At 38.6% G+C, this 15,979-nt stretch overlaps 1 protein-coding gene across 1 annotated transcript in view; it reads left to right on the top strand.

Moving 5' to 3' along the window:
- ASB3 (ankyrin repeat and SOCS box containing 3) overlaps positions 1-10,901 on the top strand; it is a 38,397-nt gene extending 27,496 nt beyond the window's left edge. Inside the window, exons 8-10 of the mRNA XM_053459671.1 lie at positions 966-1,217; positions 8,889-9,022; positions 10,545-10,901. Coding sequence (XP_053315646.1) covers positions 966-1,217; positions 8,889-9,022; positions 10,545-10,750 — 592 coding nt within the window. The 3' untranslated portion in view covers positions 10,751-10,901. The remainder of the gene's footprint in view (positions 1-965; positions 1,218-8,888; positions 9,023-10,544) is intronic.
- The last annotated feature ends 5,078 nt before the right edge of the window (positions 10,902-15,979 follow it).

Below are 15,979 nucleotides of genomic sequence, written 5' to 3'. Positions count from 1 at the left end.
GATTTTAAATTGCTTGAGGCAGGAACTCATCCAAATCCTTAGTTGCACATGCGAACACGTAGGCCTGGATAATAGCCAGCGTGTTCTCTGCCAGGTCCCTTATAAATTATGGATGAAGCTAGCAATAAAGCTCCGATTACGGTTTATTGTATGGCGTTTTACAGTGTATCAGTTGGAGCATGCCTCCAGAAATCCCTGTTCATCATTAGCTCGCTTTGTTTTGTCTGCATTATATGACTTAATAAATACAGATAAGTGTTATTCGTCTTCAGGCTTTCATCTTTAGTGAAGTGTGCTACGCGTTAGGTATCGCGTGTACCTTACATTCTATCCTTGTTATGTCTTAATAGCTTGCTAACATACTAATTGCCTTCTTTACAGTTGGTTTTGAAATGTTGTGCTCCTGTTCCTGTAATACTAATGAATGCCCTGAGTTATTTTCAGTTATTCCTCACTGTAATCACGCGCGCGGCGTCTGCGGGCTGCAGCGGTCAGGTCCTTTGCTGCATTTTGGCGTGCGGGGCATAGATGATTATGTGAACTGAATATCAATCATAGTGTCGCTGAGTTAAATGTATCATGATTGTTTTGGTTGAAAGTTAATAATTACAATCAACTTGTTTTATATGGTGAGTATTAAATTGGCAAGATGTATTTTATGTGTAGCAGCCCTTTATTTAAAATAATAATAAAAAAAAAATGAAGACTCTGCAGTCTCCATGTGCCAGGCAAAACTGTGTGTGTGTGTGTATATATATGTATATATATATATATGTATATGTATATATATATGTATATGTATATATATATATATATATATATATATATATATATATATATATATATATATCTTGCTGAATTAAGGATCTGTTTTTTTTTTTTTTTACAGAATGCAGTCATTATTGTCTAATAAATAAGCCGCCTTTCAAAATTACATTTTCTCAATTGTATGTAATTTATCCTAGGAACTTCAAAATGGCGCCATTGCTTCTGAAATATGGGTTCAAGCTGTCCAGCTTGTATTTGTCAAGATGCCTGGAATGCGACCATTTTCCACTGTTTCGCTATTTTTTAAACAAACACTGCCCGTTGCCATCAGAAGATGAGCTTAATGCTTTTAAGATGCATTCATCTAAAGCCCGGCGTGACTACAAAGAATGGCTACCCTACTTACTGCTGGCAGGGTTCAGTCCTCTAAATTTATTGGACAGCGAGTGGTAAGAGATTTTAGTATTCTTCTTTAACTGTTGGTCATGGCTCGTGTCAATGGGGGCAATAAATAACTTTATCCAGAATAATTACCGAGGCCATACTTCAGGGGAAAGTTAATAATCGTTTGTAGATTGTAAGCTCATTTGAGCAGGGGCCCCTTTAACTGTTGGTACAATACTTGATATGTTTGCCTATTGTACGGCGTTGCTGAATATAACGGTGCCGCATCAAACAATAAATAATAAATCACAAAAAACACTTATGTAAAAAACACAGCACCAGATCACCACTGTAGTGTAGACAAAGAAAAACTGCCTTTGTATTTGTATATAGAGCTGTCCGTCTGTATAAACGTTAATTAATAACATGTACAAATGTACAATTAATAACATTAACCCCTTAAGGACGCCAGTAATTTTATACCTGTGGATGCTTGTCACAGCCACATTTTCGCTGTATCTTTGCTCATCTTTTTTTCCTCTTCTTCTCATTTAGTTTAGTTTATTACATGTTGTGGGCTTTTTTCAGGACAAGTAGGACTTAATTTGTATTGGTTTGGAAACGATCATTAAGATTAGCACACCAAACTAGTAATACGCTGCCATCACCAAGTTATGTTTCAAGTTGATGGACACTTCAGTAACGCCCAGTACAACATTAAATGGATACAAAAAATAAATTTTGTTAGGTTAACTTTTCCAATGTTAACCCAACACAGACTTGGCATCACACTGTTCATGTTTACTGTTTCTTTTATTATGTACACCAACTTAATTTGCCTTTACATTTCATGTTCCTCTTCTGTTTAACCATAACAACACTTTTCCTTAAAGGAAACAATTAAATGTCTGTATGACCTTAAGGTACTATGCTCATCATGCCTAAGACATTCTTTCTCTGTTTCCATTGAATTCCCAAATGTCTGAGTTAAATTTTGCAATGCTCTAGAAATGTGGAAGGAGGAGGTCATGCTGTGAGGATCTAATTAAATTTCTGGTTCAGGTACGCACAGGAATGATTCTGTTCAATGCAGCATGCCCAACAAATAGTTTCCCCGGCTGGAAATGACATCACGGGCTCTGGGATACACTGTGAAGCCCCAGCCCTGCTGACAGGAGTGTTGAGATCTACTGCACGGCTGATCAGGCTGTCTTTTGTCCTCCGTCTGTCAGTGGAAACCAGCATTGCTGGCTGTTTACTGACAGAGTAATTGTAGTGTTACACTGACAGCGTTAATGTCCTTCCTGCTATGTCAGCAATGACAACACAGAATAGATCCCTCCGTGTAGTAGAGACTGTTGGGTTCTCTGATGACCCAAAACTGTAGATCATGCACACTGTGATTAGGATAGCAGGGCTCCAGAGCCCATGAAGGGCAAAACATGCCAAACCATGCTTTACCATATAAAAGTACTGCATTTGCTGTAAACGGTTGCTATACATTTCAGAGCATATACAGGAAATGTAAATTGTTTTACACTCAAAGATGGTGACTGTCATAACTTTGTCATCACTTGGCTCTCTGTATTAAATTTTAGATCTCTCTTTATCCCCTTTAATACTTTCTGACCTCCACCTCTTAACTTTTTGCATCATCCTTGGACTTCCTCTCCTACATGCCTGCCATGCCTTTGATCTTTGTTCTTTAAACATAACTGTTGCAATATTGGCACGCACTGTAGATTTTGTATCACTCAACACCCCTACACAACCTGCCTTTCTCAATGCTACAATAACCTTGACATTTAATCTGTATGCTTCCCTCTAGCCTCATCACAAACGTCCCTCAAATCCACTGCCCTTGGTTAATCCACAAACACCCACTTATGTACCTACTTAGCTAAAAGGTTATAAGGGGACGTAGGCTACATCTTTCTCACGTAGGCTACATCTTTCTCACGTCCTGACAGGCAGCACTATCATTCTTCACTAATCATTGCATGCAAGTCTAATACACCCCTCCTGTTTTCTGTCCTTGAACCTCTGGCTTTATTCACTTCTCTTTCACCCATCAAACCTTTGCTGGATTCTTCAAACAGAAGACTAACACGGAATCCCATCCATTCACTCTCCAGAACTGCTCCCAGTCCTTCCAACTACCAGTTGTGACTTAATCTCTGTTTACAGACTCTGAAGATTCCATCTTACTCTCCTCCTAATGGCTCACCACTTCCTAAACCAGTTGTGTTCTATTTTTCTCAACAAAACCTGCCCTTACTCAAATAAATGATCTCTGTAAACTGTATTTCCATCTTGTCATGATTGATCACTATACACTTCTCTCCCAGGTTTTGCATTATCTTGGTATCCATGGTCTAGTTCACTGTTTTTCTCTACTACTACCTCTCTGTTGATGGCGGTCATATTTATCTTTACAAACTTACTTTCCCTTGAAATTCTGCAGGGGTTTATAGCATGCCTTGCATCTGTCTCTTGGTGGTTCGTTGATGATTAAAACTAGGGCTGCAACAACTAATCGATAAAATCGATAATAATCGATAATGAAATTCGTTGGCAACGAATTTCATTATCGATTAGTTGAATCGATTATTATCGATTATAAAATGAGGGTTTTTTCAGAGCAAACGCTCTGAAAAATCCCCCTCATTATATAATCCGTTTAGTCTGACTCACCGTCTCACAGCAGCAGCTCCTACTTACTCCCCCTCCCTGTAATCACTGTGACAACTGGCCCCGCCCCTTCCTTCTCCAGGCCAGAACCACATGGCTGTGACACTCATCTAACTGTAAGTATATATATATATAATGTGTATGTGTGTGTGTATATATATATATATATATATATATATATATATGTGTGTATATATGTATGTAATATATATATATATATATATATATATATATATATTTGGGCTATTGAAAGTTAGGGGAGGTGGGGGTTAATTTAGGGGCAGTTATGGTTAGTGGGGTGTTTAGGGTTAATTTAGGGGCAGTTATGGTTAATTGGGTGTTTAGGGTTAATTTAGGGGCAGTTATGTTAATAGGGTGTTTAGGGTTAATTTAGGAGCAGCTATGGTTAATGGGGTGTTTGGGGTTAATTTGAGGCAGTTGTGGTTAATGGTGTGTTTAGGGTTAATTTAGGGGATGCTGTGGTTGATGGGGTCTTTAGGGTTAATTTAGGGGATGCTGTGGTTAAGGGGGTGTTAAGGGTTAATTTAGGGGCAGTTATGGTTAATGGGGAGTTTAGGGTTAATTTAGGGGAATCTAAATCCTGGGGCAGTGAAGTGACATATCTGGGGGTATAAGGCATATACAGTATATAAGGCATATGTGGGGAGGGCAGTGTGGCATGTCTGGGGAGGACGGAGTGGTGATCAGGGTGTATAAGGCATATCTGGGGGTAGAGTGGCATATCTGGGGGTAGAGAAGTGGCATGTCTGGGAGGCAGGGTGGCATGTCTGGGGAGGATGGAGTGGGGTATCAGGGGATATAAGGCGTATCAGGCACAGTGGGAGGCAGCGTGGAGTGGCAGATGTGGGAGGCAGCGAGGCATTGTGGAGTGGCAGATGTGGGAGGCAGCATGGCGTGGCATATGTGGGGAGGGCAGGGTGGCATGTCTGGGGAGGATGGAGTGGTGTTTCAGGGGGTATAAGGCGTATCAGGCACAGTGGCATGTGGGAGGCAGCGTGGAGTGGCAGATGTGGGAGGCAGCGTGGAGTGGCAGATGTGGGAGGCAGCGTGGAGTGGCAGATGTGGGAGGCACCGTGGTGTGGTATATGTGGGAGGCAGCGTGGAGTGCTGTGGTAGGCAGCGTGGCATATGTGGGGGGGCAGCATGGCATGTCTGGGAGGCAACGTAGCAAGCCTGGGCTCAAATGTGCATATATTGGGGGGCTGGTTGGGAAATAAAGACAAGAAATGTATTATCAAAGTTTTTTTATTCTGCTGTTTGTATTTAACATCATTTGTTTAGTAAATTATTTTAAATAAATGAAAAATTTACATTCATTTTTTTTTATCCGATTAATCGAAAAAATAATCGGCCAACTAATCGATTATTAAAATAATCGTTAGTTGCAGCCCTAATTAAAACGTAAATGTCAAAGATTGTCCTTCCTCCTAACTGCCTCCTAATAGATTGCTTTTATCTGACTGTGGATGGCCCTTCCATTTACCCTTTGGTACAGGTTGCCTGCTGGGTAATTTATGGATTTATTTCTCTCACTACCCTTATTAAAGAAGTAGCTAGTAGCTACCTGTTTCGCTCTACAACAAAACACATATGCATGCACTAATTCCTTCCAACTAATGTAACTTCTTGCTCATTGGCTTCATGTTTTTCATATGTATTCTCTACAATCCGTTCTCTACTAGCATTTTTTGTTCCCGAAAATCACTTGCACCTGCCCAAAAATGTATATTCTGGTTTCCTAGGACACAACATTAAAAATCCCCCCTCTTACGTTCAAGACTCTTAAGCTCACATCCACTTCCTGTATTTCATCTCTGATATCACACCATATACCTGCAAACTCTCTATTGACTCTATGCTCCTTTAACATCAACTCCCCTAATGGCTTTCTCCCTCTCTGATCAACATGTCTTACGTTCCCTTCAATTTGCTGTAGCTCTCCACAACTTGTGAAGAAAAACTTTTTTTTATGGAACACTAGAGTTACATACAAGCCTTTAATTGAATACCTAGAGTATTTCATACCCAGGGTGGATCATGTATGTGGCATCCACAAAAAAATATTGTTGGCAAGAATATCTATTTCGCAAATTTGTAGTGCATTTCAACTGGGGAAAAAACTTAAAAACATGGAAAAATATATACTGAGCCAGACATGGATGGTAGTACAGCGTAACTCCTATACTATACACTGAGCCAGACATTGACACTTTTCCCAAATCCTACAATTTAAAATTCAGTATACTGAATGCACACGCGACACGTGGTGCTAAATAATGCAAGGTCTTATGTGTAAAACATAATATATAATAGATTATATAATAATAATGATAATCCGTAGATCTGAGATGCTGCTTTATTATATGCATGCACAACCATAATAAATGCTTCAGCAATGCATTGTGGGTATATTTTCCGTAGTAGCAACAGTACTTTTCGAAACAGAATATCTTACAATGAATGAATTACACACATTTAATTTTTCATTACAGATCTACTTTAGTTCTTTCAGGCCAAAAGTTATTGCTAGCTGTCATGTTTCTTTTAGAAGCTCTAAACGGCTGAAAGGAAATTAAAAGAAACATTTTAATTGTGTAAGCTCATGCATTCCTAGGAAAATCTTTCTCCAATTATAATGCAGGCTAAATAGTTTCGAATGCTAGATATTTAAAAACTTGTAAATCAGACACGATGGTTTCTGGAAGTATTATCGTGACACACTTCAATTGCAATACTATAGTAAACTTAATTAGTAACATTTTTTTATTTCTTTTGAAGCACTTTTAATTTCATTTGGATTTTATCATAACACTCACTTTGCCGTATTTGCAAACATTTTATATATCATGGCTGACTTAAGCCTTTTCAGAATACCCATTTTGTGACAGGCAATTATTTCAGTACTGAAATCTCTGACTTCAGACTTTATTTTTGTGTGCGGGTTTTGTCATGTTTCAAAATAATGAGAACAATCAAAATTAAATGCCATGTGCACAGCTGTTTTGGTTATTTCTCATTTTATTGATTGTATAGCTGCCTGTAACAAAGGTATTTTCAAAACTTTTGATCATTTAAGTCTGTAAAATATTAAAATACTTGTTAGAAATGCACATATCATTAACCCTCAGAGGTGCCCCAACCCCTAATGGAAGTTAGTTGCTTGCGGTGAATGCTAGGGTATTTCTATTATCTATTTTATTTTGTTAAGATAATTTTATTTTGGAAAATGAAATTCTCATGTTTAGTCAACTTAAATTATGCTTAAGATACATAAAGAGTTCACTGTAAACTAACCACTCAGTAGTTTCTTTGTATTTCAGTATGAGAACATATAGAGCATGGTATAACTGAGGGAGTCGGCATAGGAATGGCACTGCTTGTCTAGAGTGGGGCAGTACAAGCCAGGCCAAGTTGCTTAAAACTTCTCTTCCTTTTTACTGTTCGAGTTCTGATGTTAGGCTCTACTGCTAACTATTGTTGAGTGTCTGTGTAACTTTAGAGAGCTCTAATGAAATGGCTTTGTTTTGAGCGTATGTGTGGTGTATGTTCCACAGAGCCCTCTACCTCTAACGATAGGGCTCTGTTAGTTGTGTGGGCCATGTGATAGCCATGTTCTATAGAGTATTAGCTGTGATAGAAGACCTTCTAAAAGACCCCTAGAGTTCACACATGCCACCATCCCCACCAAAGACTCCTGTACTCACAGGCATTGTATCTAAATGCTTAGCTCTCGCTCCATATACACTAAATTATATATTTTATCTGTTTGTGTTTTCTAGTAGCATATTTAGAACAGGGGATGACAAATTTGGTTTGGATGTAGGAGCCAGCCAAAAAAATCATGTTTTATGTCCATATATTATCCCCTGTCTGCAGACATAAAACACACATTTTTTCACTGATGTCCCCCTTTATATATTGCCACGGTTAACTCCTTCATGACAATCTTGTAGGTTTAATCTTTCTTCTTCTTTTTTGTGTTTTAGTGTACCTCTCAAAGATCATTCTTTTGAGGTTTCATATAAAACCATATTAACGCCGATAAATATTATTTATTGGCACCAAAATATAAAGTAAAACATTGAAATGTGTTTGGCACGCCTCCCCCCATTCTTCCGTGTTTTAAACACGTGGGCTTAGAGATCTTTCTCAGGTTTTTATAGAACCTTCTGTGGAAACTGTTAGAAGATGTGTCACTTAACAGAAAACCGCTACTAAAGTGTTTATTATTTATTTTTATTTAAAAAAAAAAAAAGAACAATGACTAATTTATACTTTTTTCAGCTTAGCATTACTTCCCATGAAGCACCCATCACTTTTTATCAGAAAGCTCATTAAGAAGACCTGACGCTAAATCAAACTGAACCCCAACCAAATGGCTAGCAGGACCTTTCCTCTAATGTTTACCAACACACGTGCACAAAACAATGACTGGAGACGCCAGTGCTTTTATCTGCTCTGTTTGTAGATGACTGCTTCATTCATTTTAGATTGGGGCATGTACCTGTAACATCATACGCTCACACACACACTCACTATACAAACATACAAACTCGCACTACAATACAGTAGGTATACTGACTCTGGCACTATTCATTTAGTATATGTGACCTCGCTGGGTGCCTCATGACACCCGCTTCACCGCAACCCTGCAGGAAAGCATAGGGTGCCGGATTCACAGTGGTAAACCTGACACGTTTTTGTTCCCTTTGTCCTGCAAACCTTTGGGCACCAGGAAGTGGTTTCTAGTTACCATGGCGACCTGGCGCCTGAGGTTTGTCGAGTCCTGAGTTAGAATATTATTTTATACCTTATATTATTTAATTTGCGCTTTGTGAGCTGTGATGTGTCTTATGATATTCTATTTCTATTAAGAAAATAAATCACTCTTCCCAATTGCTTCATGAACCCTTGGCCCTGCTCCGTTAAAGAGAATTAAATAAAGCATATTCAGCAGCTTGTTTTGATTGTGTACTATGCTGAAACCTATTTGAATACACCGTGATATGATTTCTCTTGTGCAGGGTTTGTGCTGTAAGTGATGACATCCTTAATTTCACTCTGGAGTTCACTAATTGGAAGAGGCTTCCTCCAGATGTGGATCAGATATTGTCCACCCACGCAGGCAGTTCCACCTGGATTCCACCGGAGCATTTTGGTAAGCAAACAAGTGTCAGATAAATTCTGCACGCGTTGTTTTACACTGATTAGGCTCTGAAACAGCTCTTCGGGGCATTTACCGAGGACAAAATGACATGCAAAATGTTTTCACATGTTCCTGTTACCTGCAAAAACAGAATCTTATTTTCTCTCCCCCATCCTAGTTCAGCACTCAAATGATTATGTGTGTCTCAACTTATTTATAAAACTCCATTGAGTGAAGCAACTCATTAACAAAATGAGACGATGCAGGTGTTTTTTAATTAAGCATTTGGCGGTCAGCATTTAGATAAGCTAAAATCAGGGACTCTTAAAAAAAAAAAATCTTAGAAGTTACACTACCATGCGCTAAGAAGTAGTCTGCAGGAAAACAGACACTGACTGTATTAAAGCTTGCATTTTGTTTTTGTGATTTTATAAAATCAATATGTATGGCTACCATTAAGCTTGTATTGCTTTCTGAACATTTTGTAGAGGCTTATTTTAAGACTAAGCCATGAGAACAGATGCCTAATTGAAAACCAAAAACATATCCAAATTCTAATCCATCTAGTCTAATAATATCTAAAATAGTGGAAAACGTAGAAATCCATCACACGTCAATCTGCTGTAATGAAAAATAAATGATTTAAAACACAGCTTTACATATGTAGGGTTTTGTTTTTTTAATATACGTATGGCAGAGAATAGTTAAGAGATGGATTGATGAATTCTCATTGTGTTTGTATGAGTAGTATTAATTTTTCAGTCTGCATTTTACCGGCAGAGAAACATCCCCGTTTATAGTCATTCTAAAATGAACATTTCTTCTCCCATGCGCACATACACACACTTGTTTTCTTTCATCTAACATTTAGCAGGTCTTTCACAACTAATGTGACAGCAGGCAAAATCTTTTGTCTGCAAGCATTGCTATGGTTTCCATTACATACCGCCCGAAGCAGTATTACGGATGGATGACAAATAACCCCCTAAATGTTAACCAACATGCTGGCTTCCCTTGACCCCAGATATCTGTGACGTATTTTTATCTAATATTTCAGCATAATTCCATATTCAGTCTGCATTGCTATTTGATAAATAGACCTTTATCTTGAATAACAATCATGTACAAATCCCAAGCGGCAGGGGCTCTGTTTAACTTTTTGAAACATATTTCAAACATAAAAAAAATAAAAAAAAACCTTTTAATTTTGATAAATTAGGTCTTTTTTAATTAGCAGAGTTTTGTGGTATTTGGCCCAAAGTTTTGCAGGACAAGGAAATAAAAATTTGTCAGGTTTACTATTGTGAATCCTGAGTCAGTATACCTACTGTATTGTAGTATGAGTTTGTATGTTTGTATGTAGTATATATTTCATACACTGTATTCACTATATACAGATTTGGGCCATATGTATCTTTACTTAACTGACCTAATTCCTTCTCACCCCCATCCAAATCAAAAAGAGCTTTTGGTAGGAACAACTATATGTTAAAATGATGATTTCTGTATGTAACCTTTTTTTATTTTATTATAGCATCCATTCCAACACTTGTGCATCTCTGTCGCCTTGAAATACGTTCCCTCCTAAAAAGTGAACATTTACGGTCCAATGAATGCATAAGTCAGCTACCGCTTCCTCCCTGTCTTCAGGAGTTTCTCCACTATTCCGAAGTTCTACAAATGTATGGCATAACACGTAGAGATCTCGAAGATGAAATCGTTGCTGAGCCGCAAAAATGATTGACCTGCAATCTGAACAATATTAGTGATGATTACAACCGACTGATATTACACAATATTGAATGTCTGAAGGAAATCCGTACACTGACAGAGTATGTCAGCCTATTTTTATGTATATGTGCATAGATTTCATAAACTTTTTGAGAATATAGTTGATGTTTTTTTTTCCAATTTAATTGTATATCTGGCTGCGTATGTGAGAATTCCTGAAACATTGATCCACAACTAGGTATGGGATGCACTGTAAAAAGAGAGAGTGTATTTGTATTATGTAAAATAAAAGGCTGGGGAAGTGGCATTGTTAGACAGTTCCCAGGTAGGACGACCACAGAAACATGCCAAGCTGACTTCTAAAAGTGAAAATTAACACAATAAAATTGTGCAAATACACAGAATCCTTTACCATGACTTATTATTATCATAAGTTTACCAGTGGTAAATACTACAAGTATATAGCTGTTGTATAAGTTCTTATTTAATGCATAAAGAGACGATCAAGAACTCTTACTGATTTAAGTATACATTATACAGGGCACGTCATGCTCATCCTGCAGCAGGAGCTCACCGGTGTTGGCCCTTCATAATTTTTAGTGAAGTCAAGGAGCTGCAAGATCTCCTGACAGCTCTCCCTTTATTTAAATAAAACCCTTCACGTTTCAAAATCTATTAAGGTCTTTTCTACGTAATGGAGCATAGCATTATAATTTATCAAGCCAAATTTAAACTTTCTGTCCTCGCCTTTCTCGTCGCCAACTTTTAATGAAGGGGAGTAGCACTTTTTGGTTCAAGTTTTCCCATTTTGCGTCTTTTTTTTTTGCGATACTCCAGTACAGTTTGCAAATACATTGAATCAAACAACCATAACAGGTGTTAATTGCAATTGGGAATATGAGACACATGAGTAGCATCTGTTTATGTCCCTCAGACTGGTTAATAATTATCATAACATTTAATTCACTGGTTTAGTACGAGGGAGATAAAGTCTATTATGAGCCATTATCAGGTGTTTATTACTGCTCCACTTTGAGCATGATGATTTTGGTTAAAAGAGAGTCCATCTGGTTACCAGAGATAACATAGGGCAGTAAAATTATAATTGTCAAGGTTAAAATGTTAGGGTTTGAAATAATGGGATCTGCAGGAATTATTTAGATCCGCAAGACCGTCTGGTTGCCTGCCATAAGCTCTCGGTGAGCACAATGAAATAGTTATTTTGTTTACAAATTGCAGGCAAATTTCTTTACTTTTAATGGTTATCTTCAAGACCTATATACCTATTAAAGCTTCTATTCACTTCTAAATAAGATTGAATAAATGTGGCAGGTTTTCAGTACCACAACAAGAGAGCCTGAAAAACAATTACAACTGGAGAAACCCACATTCATCTGCTACCAAAATCTTGTCTTTATAAAACAAAAGAAAAATACAAAACTTTTGCTATAAATACAACATAATGAAACCCGAAGCAAATAATGCAGGGTGCCATGATCATAAAATGTAAAGTTAAACCCATAGTGTTTAAAAAGCAGTCTGTTCATTGCTCTTTTCCCTGGAGCAGCTACACTTGGGATAATTATTGATCCTCACAACTATTGTGTTCCGTCGTATTTGTGCAATCTTCAGTTCTTAATCTGCAAAAGCCCCGAAGATAATTTGCATCTCAAACTAAAAGTTTGGAACACACAAGGGTGTTTTTACAATACGAGTTTCTCTCGCTGGAAATGCAAGATCAGACAGAGGTTTTACTAAACAAGACAAGTCATACATATTTTATTTTTAAAAAAAAGCAATTTACAATAAAAAAAAAAAGAACCGCAGGCTGGCGTCTTTTCAGCTGAATTGTTTCTAAATTAATGAAGATAATGATTAATATTCAGTGAAAATGTTACCATTCATAGTAAGTCATGAAAAATTGTCTGCCTAGGAAGTGAAATGATTGAACCGTTAAACTTAAAAAAACACATTAATTGTTTGAACATACTGTACAAAACTGTTTTAATTTCTAAAAACATTTACATATTTTAAAAATAGTTTTAACATATGTTAACCTATATTTTGATGAGCCACATAAAAAGGCATATAAAAAGAACACATCTACCTTGCATCCCCTCTAATGACCTGCGCACAGGGTATAAACAGAATTTAACTTAAACAATATAACATGCAGGAGTCTATTCAAAGAGTCCTAGAGCAAAAAGCCTAATGCAGACAGAGAACTGAGCCAATGATTAACCCCTGACATGTGTTGGGGTGTACACTACATTCAAAAGTTTGGGGTCACTTAGCTGTTTTCATTGAAAACAAGGACATTTCTTGCTGTGCTAACATAATTACAAAAAGGGTTTCTAATAATTAACCGTTTGAACTTAAAGGTGAAATAGCAAACACAATATGCCATTGGAACACAGGAGTGATGGGAGTGATAAAGACCTTCTGTACACCTATGAAGATATTCCATTAAAAATCCGTCATTTCCAGCTACAATAGTCATTTACAACATTCAGGGCCGGCCTTTGGGGTGTGCGACCTGTGCGACCGCACAGGGCGCCACACTCCAGGGGGCGCCGCCGCCGCCGGGTCCTCCCCCGCCGACGCTGCTGCCGCCGCCGCCGCCGCCGCCAGAGGAGTAGTTCGCACAGGGCGCACAGGAACACCTAAGGCCGGCTCTGACAACATTAACAACGTCTACGCTGTATTTCAGATGCATTTGATGTTATTTTAATGGACAAAATTGTATTTTCTTTCCAAAACATTCCAAAAAAAGTATGTTTCTAAGTGAATGGTAAAAGTTGAGCAAGAGTTGTGGACCATGCCCACCTTACTTGCAGAGTCTGATTCTCCTCAACCTCCTTGTAGACCGCAAGCTTGGGTGAGCTTGACCATCTTCTCTTTCTGTACTGCTATGTCTGATGTGTGTTCTTGTTATTGATGTTTTATTTTAATGTTATTGTTAATTTCATATTTTTCATTGTAACAGTTCTCCAGAATCTACTGTCACTCTATCAATAAAATGCAAGAATAATAATACTAATCCTGGAACCAATTAAAATAAATTCAGCAGAACAGAGAGATTGAATTAAAAACATGCCCTGCCAGTTTTCATTATTTAACAGTAAACCTGATTCAGTTACATAAAAATATAAAATGGATAAAAAAAGGTCTTCATTCAATATACATGTATGCGCAAAAGCTATTTTTTAACACCAACTATATGAGTAAAACTGTAGTACAGTAAACAAACAAACAAAAAAAAGTGTCAAAATAAATTTGGCATCATTTTTCAGAAATAATAGGAAAACACACTTTATGTAGTTAATAAATTCCAGCAGATAGGCCATAAATCATTGTGTCCAATATCTGTGTAAAGTATATATTGTAAAAAAAAAAAAAAATAGTATAGGAGAGTGATTTTGTATACTGTCTACGTGAACAAAATTGGGTGAATTATATGGTGGTGCCATTGTGTCAGAACCCACGGCGGGGTCCCCGCCGGCAGTACTTATCCGCTCCAGGTAAACGGTCCCGCGCCGCGGCGGTCCCGTCCTCCTGTCAGGACCGTCGGCAGGGTCCTCGCCGGCATCATTTACCCGCTCCGGGTAAACGGTACCGCGCCGCGGCTGTTCCGTTCCTCCTCAGCCGGCCGCGTGGTGGTTCCTGAGCGCGCGCGCGCGCGCACCCTCACAAAACTTTATGTGTTCCCCGTCGCTGCCGGCGGGGAACACCCGCGAGTGACGTCACGTCTATGGGCGTGGCGATCACTGGCGGGAAGTTTAAAAACTGAGCACTGAAACTCATTCAGTGCTCAGTTATTGTGCCTTATACCTTGTATTCCTGTTATTCCTTGCTGCATTCTCGTGTACCAGACCCCGGCTATTCCTGACGTGCCTTCTCGTGTACCAGAACCCGGCTATTCCTGACGTGCTTTCTCGTGTACCAGACCCTGGCTATTCCTGACGTTCCTGTTTTTTGTGGTGTGCTCCGAGTTTCTACCTGCATACCGGGTTCCCACCTATATTCTCTCCGTTCCGGGCAGCTCACACCTCACACATTGTTCCATTGGTGCACTTATATGTATGTTATGTATTATATCCATGGTTCTCTGGAGAGCCAATCCTATCCAGATAAGTCAAGACCATGGAGCACCTTAGAGTACAAAAAAACGAGTGGCAGGGTTAATATGGCGACATATTTTTCTTGGCAATGAGAGGAACGCAATCCAATGTTGCCATGGTGACGCATCTTTTGCGAAAACGTCACAAAGGTGCCAAATTCAAAGGTATGAAAACCCTGAAACCCTGACTTCCCTATATACTTTGCTCAGGTATCAGCTGGTTCTACTCTGTACACCTTAATGTTCTTTTGCTATTTGGATTGACTATTTTGCTATTTACTGGCTCACAGATTGACGTGACACAAACCCAGCTTTGCTGATTTTTTCACTAAACAGTTTCACTAAATCAGCCAATCACATTTCAGCAACTCAATTCATTTAGGCTCAAGACAACTTGCTGTCTAGAGAACTGTCCAGTGAGCGGCAGTTGTGTGGATGAAAATGCCTTGTTGATGTCAGGGAGAATGGGCAGACTGGTTCGAGGTGTCAGAAAGGCAGCAGTAATTCAACCAAGGAAAAACATCTCTGAACGTACGTTGAACCTTGAAGCTGATGAGCTACAGCAGCAGAAGACCACACCGGATGTCACTCCTGTCAGCTAAGAACAAGAAAACTGAGACTACAATTCGCACAGGATCACCAAAATTGGACAATGGAAGACTGGAAGAACGTTGCCTGGTCTGATGAGTCTCGATTCCAGCTGTTACATTCAGATGGCAGGGTCAGGCTTTGGCATAAACAACATGAAAGCATGGATTCATCCTGCTTTCGTTCAGGCTGGTGGTGGTGTAATGGTGTGGAGGACATTTTCTTGGCAAACTTTGGGCCCCTTAGTATCAATTGAGTATTGTTTAAACAACAGCCTACCTAAGTATTGTTGCAGGCCATGTCCATCCCTTTATGACCCTTTATGATGTACTCATCTTTTGATGGCTACTTCCAACAGGATAATGCACCATGTCACAAAGATCACATAAACCGTGTATATATATATATGTGCATGCATTAAAGAGCCACCTTAATGTACATATGCGTGACTATTTCTGCCCACTAAAATATCACCCCATAACATTTTGTGCACATAGAGGAGGGAGAGGACAGAAAATTGATTAGTTATG

Source organism: Spea bombifrons, chromosome 3 (assembly GCF_027358695.1).
Source record: "Spea bombifrons isolate aSpeBom1 chromosome 3, aSpeBom1.2.pri, whole genome shotgun sequence".
Classification (NCBI taxonomy): Eukaryota; Metazoa; Chordata; class Amphibia; order Anura; family Pelobatidae; genus Spea; species Spea bombifrons.
This window is presented reverse-complemented; position numbering and strand designations above follow the sequence as displayed.